The sequence below is a fragment of the Solanum tuberosum genome, unplaced genomic scaffold (assembly GCF_000226075.1).
Source record: "Solanum tuberosum cultivar DM 1-3 516 R44 unplaced genomic scaffold, SolTub_3.0 scf00345, whole genome shotgun sequence".
Taxonomy (NCBI): Eukaryota; Viridiplantae; Streptophyta; class Magnoliopsida; order Solanales; family Solanaceae; genus Solanum; species Solanum tuberosum.
This window is the reverse complement of record NW_006239264.1, coordinates 178,996-185,850: the sequence shown is the minus strand read 5'-3', so window position 1 is coordinate 185,850 and position 6,855 is coordinate 178,996. Positions and strand designations below refer to the sequence as shown.

The 6,855-nt window shown below is 37.9% G+C and overlaps 2 protein-coding genes across 3 annotated transcripts; both read right to left on the bottom strand.

Annotated features, from left to right (window-relative positions):
* Positions 1-21: 21 nt before the first annotated feature.
* On the bottom strand, positions 22-919 carry LOC102606257 (protein YLS9-like). The gene has a single exon (XM_006361036.2). It carries the CDS (start codon positions 727-729, stop codon positions 103-105), a length of 627 nt encoding a protein of 208 aa, XP_006361098.1. The 5' UTR covers positions 730-919; the 3' UTR covers positions 22-102.
* Positions 920-2,291: 1,372 nt separating this feature from the next.
* On the bottom strand, positions 2,292-6,487 carry LOC102605917 (protein YLS9-like). Of its 2 annotated transcripts, none has more exons than XM_006361035.2 (2): positions 5,587-6,487; positions 2,292-2,756 (listed from the first exon to the last, which is right to left on the bottom strand). In XM_006361035.2, the coding sequence occupies exon 1, from the start codon at positions 6,347-6,349 to the stop codon at positions 5,606-5,608; it is 744 nt and encodes a 247-aa protein (XP_006361097.1). In that variant the 5' UTR covers positions 6,350-6,487; the 3' UTR covers positions 2,292-2,756; positions 5,587-5,605. The 2 variants fall into 2 exon arrangements, with proteins under 2 accessions (XP_006361097.1, XP_015170616.1); XM_015315130.1 differs by lacking the exon at positions 2,292-2,756 and adding an exon at positions 4,461-4,841.
* Between the last annotated feature and the right edge of the window lie 368 nt (positions 6,488-6,855).

Genomic DNA, 6,855 nt, shown 5'->3' with positions numbered 1-6,855 from the left:
TAGATATGGGAAAAAGGGGGGGGGGGGGGGGGGTGAGGAGTAGAGAGTGAGAGAGCATCATTCTTAAGATGTCAATATCCATGACATTGTTAGTTCCACAAATTAAACATCAACATGACAATTTTGTACCAATTGATACTTCATAGCTGAACCAACAGCAATACTGTTTCCAATCATTTTACCACCAACATAAGCTGGACAATTGACATTCAAATGATACTTCCCTGAGACAAATGTTCCAACTTTCCATCTAACTCTTCCATCAACTTTAACATTAATCAACACAGTTCCAGCCATTTGATCTTCACTAAGACTCTCACTAAGGTACGGCGCGACGGGGACTGAGTTACCATACACAAAAGGTGACCATATTGTGAAATCTTTATGACCTTGATATGATTGTGGTAGAAGTGTAGGGAGAGTAATTTGTTGGCCACGGTAAGTTGCATAGACATCAAGTTTGTCATAGTAAATTCCTATTTTGTCATTAGGGTTACGAGAGGCTAAGGTGATTTGGAAGTTGGTGGTGAGGAGATTAGGTGAGGAAATGTTGAAAGAATATATAGTAGCATCTTGGAGGATAAAATGTGGTTTTGTTGGCCTAAGGATTAGAAAAATGAGAAGGATGATGAAGAGGACTAAGATTATGAAGCCAACTAAGGCGGCGAATAGGCGGCGGTGTAGCTTGTGACGTTCCTCATCGTGGTGGCCGCAGTCTTTGGCCGACATGGTGGTGGTGGTGGTGGTGTTTTAGTTCTTTGGGAGAGATTTTTTGTAAGGGGAGATATATTTGTTAATATGGCTTTTTTTTTTAGGATTCTATAATGTGGTGTGAGAGACTTTATTTCTTGTATAAAAAGAGAGTGATCTTTTTGTATAGGAAATGTTGGGAGAATTTCTTTTCATTTTTCTATTTTTGTTGGTGTGGAGAGACTATTAAAGTAGGATGTACGAAAATATATTCCCTTTTCAAATATGATTATGATACGAACTTTCGTAGTAGGTTAAAACCTGACCCATGTGGTCTTTGATTAAAAGAATACTAGTAGGTTAAGAAACTTCATCTTGCAATTTTACTTTTTTGTATAATGTGGTGAGAGACTTTTGGTGTAACTTAAACATTTGGTACCCGAAACGTAGTTATCTGACTGAATCAAATTCACATGGAATAAATCAAATAAAAAGCTAAACCGCTTCTCATGAAAGGTTTCAATTTACAAGTCTCGAGCCCCAAAATTATAGTTATGGATGAAGAGATCCTGATCACCACCTTATCAATGGGGATTTTATTTTCATATTTGTTGTTTTAAACACTTGAGATTTAGATGACTATTGACTCGGAGGAGGAGCAAGGATTAGGAGTTTGGGGTTCTAAGTTTTTGGAGTTTTGAATTTCCCTTTTTTTAAAAAAAAAAGAGTGACTTGTTGTTGATATTGGGGTTGTGGAAAACATTCCCACGACCCCTTTCTTACAACTAAGTTGTCATCAATTTTGTTAGGAGTTCATGAGTTAATATACATATATATTTATTTAATTATCTAGTATAAATACAAGATCTACGAAAAGCTACTAGGTTCATCCGAATCCACGGACCCCACCTAGCTCCACCCCAAACGGTGTCCAAAACCTCATTTCCAAGAACATGTTTTGGAAATGTTCCAACGACAAATACATCCAAATTACATGCAGTAACAAGTTGGCAATTTTAAAGGAAAAGTGAATGGTGGAAAATGAAGTTTGGTGATGGTGATGATATTGTGTGCTAGTTGCAAGCAACCTTATCTTTTAGGGACGTATGCTTCTACGCAAAGGCTAATAAAAAGGTAAATAAAGATTCAAGAATTATTCCAAATGGCCCTACTTCTATAGTCTTGACAAACTAGGATTGCATTATTCTCAAGATACCAACCATATTTGCCCATTATACCCTGAATCAGTAAAACTTCAAGTTCAATTATTACATAGAGTAGTATTTTATGAGAAAGTTAATTAATTACTAATAATTTACGCTATAACCGATATGATTAAATTTGGTAAGGTAACATTTTAATGATTTAGTATTTGGGAAGGCTTGGAAGAAAGAGAACTACAACAAGAAAAACAAGAGTTATTCATTTGGCTTTACCCTACTTGTGTGTAGATCAGCTAGTTCGCGCTCTAGTTTTTCATTGATCTTTTCAACCCCTAGCTCTATGAGGAATCGAGGGGAGTCAATTCCGAGATTAACAAAGTTGAAAGGTACAATTGAATTTCATTCAAAATAAAACAACAAACAGGATCAGCAATAGCCAAGGAAGGAGGATCTTGTTGTGTTTCCAGTCATAGACAACAAATTCAAGACCAAGTTTTACTTCCGGTCTAGAGCAAAAACAAGTGGAATAACAATTCAATACAAATAAACTGGAAGTAAAGATATATACTAAGTTGGAGCTGTAAGCTTTTACAGTCCAAGAAACAGTTTATACAAGACATTCTAAAGAAAAAATGAAAGTGATGATGACTTATAGCACCAGAACCAAAAGAACCCTCGTAAATCATCTGATGGGGAGTAAAAACATGCACAAAGGATAACAACTCCTGGAGATCCCATTCCCTACGCATAGCTGGAAATGGGAATTGTTGGCTTCAACAAGGTAGGATATGGAAGAGCTTACTTTTACACACTTACAGTGTAATAGAACTTTCATACTATCAGGTCACCGGTCACTTCAAAGATAACTACAAGTAATTGTCCATAACAAGTGGGATTCGTAACCTGGAAAATAAGACAGGTCATCCTACAACGAGTGAAAATACACAAATAGTGTAATAGTCTTTAACACTGTTGGAATATATAAGTTATTTGCACAAGATAACTATTTCTTCTGTAACTACATTGAAAGTAATGCATAGATGCAAATCTCTTGGCAAGAGAAATAGAGAATGTCTCCTTTCATGTTATTCTTACTTAGATAATTCAAGGAGCATGTTCATTTGTTGCCAAGACATGACATTTGTATCACGATATAAAGTTAAAACCAAGACACGGCATGGTTCCAGCAAACTGGAAAATATAATCGTAGCTTAAACTTGAATAGTACAACTGAAAAAGGTAGATACGCAAAAAAACAGATATCTTATCATCCCTGGCAGATAAGAGCAGAGAAGGAGATAGGACACAAAAAAAGGTTCATTTGCTAGCAACTTTCATCAAGACAGCAGATTGGTCCTTCAAGAGGTGAAGGACTTGCGCCTCCTGTGTGTATTAACTTCATCTTCTATCAAAGATACTAACAAATGGCACGGCTGTACATAAATATTTATATTGAAGATTGTTCCTCAATAACTAAATATCAGCATGTACTTTAATTTCCTTTTAGATGTCCCAGTACAGACACCAGGTAATAGCCTAATAGAATAATTATAACCATTCACATATAACATATGTCAGCGGCAGGAGTGTTACATCTGAGTGAGAGGTAAGACCAATCCTATTCATCCTGGTCTGATCCGAACCGATATATCGAAACCAATGATTTCACTTTTTGAGAAGTAGGCAATAAACCAGGGGTAAGGCCGTAAAATACCCCAAAATAGAGGTGGTAAATCTGCAATGAAGGACAATGCCCTGCCCTTCAACAAATCTTTAAGAAGATTCATACCATAAGAATCAAACCTTCACTAGTTCAGCAGCAGCGAGTGCATAATCCTATAGAATCAAGCCTTCACTAGTTCAGCAGCAGCGAGTGCATAATCCTATAGAATCAAGCCTTCACTAGTTCAGCAGCAGCGAGTGCATAATCCTATAGAATCAAGCCTTCACTAGTTCAGCAGCAGCGAGTGCATAATCCTATAGAATCAAGCCTTCACTAGTTCAGCAGCAGCGAGTGCATAATCCTATAGAATCAAGCCTTCACTAGTTCAGCAGCAGCGAGTGCATAATCCTATAGAATCAAGCCTTCACTAGTTCAGCAGCAGCGAGTGCATAATCCTATAGAATCAAACCTTCACTAGTTCAGCCGCAGTGAGTGCATAATCCTATAGCGCTCCTGCAATCTATACTTTCACATCTGCCCATCTGGCAAAGGTGCTCTGAACGCATGCTTACCCCCCCTCCCCCAACCACCACCACACACACAGCAAGACAGCCATCTCCTCTGGGATGCTAAATTCTCAGAGTTCAGAGAGTTTCTACAAGTCAAAGCCTTCTATAACTATCAAGGTTTCGGTTTCTCAAGACCAAGTCCAAGTCTCAAAATCTCCATGAGCCAGATCTCAGAGTTGAAGATGACAAGAGTGTCTTTAAGATTCTTTTTATGTTGTTTAACTATATCAAAAGTGCCTATCACATGAAATAACATGAACTACGAAATCCAATAACTTTGTATTAAGAAATTTATTGAATATGTACAAATATTAAGTTCACAAACACCCCCCTTACCCCCCCCCCCCCCCCCCCAAACACCACCAAGTCACCACGCACACAGAAAGACAGCCATCTCCTCTGGGATGCTAAATTCTCAGAGTTCAGAGAGTTTCTACAGGTCAAAGCCTTCTATAACTATCAAGGTTTCGGTTTCTCAAGACCAAGTCCAAGTCTCAAAATCTCCATGAGCCAGATCTCAGAGTTGAAGATGAACAAGAGTGTCTTTAAGATTCTTTTGATGTTGTTTAACTATATCAAAAGTGCCTATCACATGAAATAACATGAACTACGAGGCTATTTAAAAGGATTCACAGTGATAGTCCTTTACAACTCCTTTTTCCCAGTGCTTCTATTCATATTTCCCCACAACCACAGCATCTGAATAGTTGGTTACTCTTTAATCTGCCAACACAATGCCCCACAACCAAATTGGCTCTGCATCACAAAGGTCACGATCTTGATACTTTAAGCTTGTATCAACGAGTAGACATGATAGTAGAAGCCTAAAAGTCCATATAGACATTACCTTGAACTGCTTCACATCAAGAGTTAAGACATCAAGAACTTATAACTTGGACGATATAGGAACGAACTTTTATTTGATGAGGTCAAAAGAAATAGTAAAAACATTACCTTTTAATGCTTTAAAGCAATGCTTTGAGGAAAAGAAGCTATCATATGGAAGGAACTTAGTGAAGCACTAGGAATCACCAGAAAATTATTTTCATCATAACAGAAGCCTAATATTTCCAAGATTTTGAATAGCCAATAAAATGGAATCCTAAATGACATGAAGGGGCTTTTACAGGTTCATAGAATTAACCTTCTATTCCTTAACATATCAAACTTTCAGCCCTTTTCACTTGGCTTAGCGATACTGTAAATCATAAGAAGCAAATAACCAGAACCAAGAATAATGTAGAAATATAACACATTCTATCTCCACATCTTAAATGTAGCCACAGAAATAACAACAAGAACAACCTAAAGATGTGCATACACCAATGTGAGAAATAAACAATCAAGATCAGCTTTTTCGTGTTTTTTTTATATCAGATCTACATAACGCAATTCAATTAGCATTATCCTTACTACATTGCTTATACAATTATACTAAGAAGTATATAATGCAACAGAATTAGAGAATCTAATGGGTCACCAAAATTCAATTAAAATTCACCTCAGTTAAAACGCCACCATCACAGCCCAACCCCACACTGCCTTTGTCCTCCAAGCAAGTTCCCAGAAGACTTGTTTAACGCAACTCCAACTGACAAATCCCCACAGTAAACTCTCAAATACCTCCTCCTTGCTCTCCAAGCTCCTGCTTTAAAACTAACCCTAGCTACCATCCTCACATTGAATCTAACACTTGCCTTTTCAGCCCTCTCTTTTCCCATACCCTCAAATGCCCATTTCTCCACATACGCCCCAGACGCAACAAATCTAACCTCCTGGGAAGTCTCGTTTACCCTATCCATAAAGAAAGGTGGAACCGTAGTATCAGCAATTGAGAGTGAATCATAGAAAATCGCAGCAGCAATTTCGTCGTAGTACAGAGTAAGCTTCTTGTTTGGATTCCTGGCAGTAAATCGGAGATCCCAGTTAGCAGTTATGAGGGAATTCGACAGATTGAGATTAGAAACAGAGAGCGAGTCGACTTGAAACTCAGGGATGCGTGGAAGAATGACAATCCAGATGACAAAGAGAATTGTTCCGGTGATGATCGTAGAAGCAACAAGTATAGCTATCACTCGTCGGAGAAAGGTATTACGCTGGGCCGCGTAAGGGTCTGGGTAGGGGTAGTTGTTGTAATACGGTGGTGCAGCGTAAGGGTAGGCGGTGGCCGGAGGTGGAGGTTGAGCAGAGGGGTAGCCATTGTGATTTGGAGGAGGAGCGGCGGCGGCGGGGTAACCGGTAACGGGTCGATTCGGGTCAGCCATGGCGGAGGATATGGAGCATCTGCAGTAGTGGGAGAGTGGAGTGGAAAGTAAAGAAAAGTCGGTGACGAATCTATGAGACGACGAAAGGAGAAAAGGACTTTGTGGTCATTGTGAATTCACAGCTAGTACGGAGTCTAGGATAGAGTAACATTCAATAATTTTGTATTATCATGTAATCTATGTGCCTAGTATTAAATTCTACGCAAATAGTAGCAATTTATAGTAAAACATAATACTACCATTGTGATTATTATATTATACTTCTTCCGTCTCATTTTATATGTCATCATTTTTTATAAATAGTTGATCTATAATACTCCCTCGGACCCTAATTACTTGTTCAGTTTTCCTTTTTTAGTTGTCCATTTTGACAAATCAAGAAAGGACAAAAAAAAATTCTCTATTATACCCTCAATTTATTACTTTAAAAATGTAGAACTTCTTGAAAATCTTAAGTTTTTAATTCATTTACTTCATAATTAATGGGAATAAAATGGTAAAGTCAT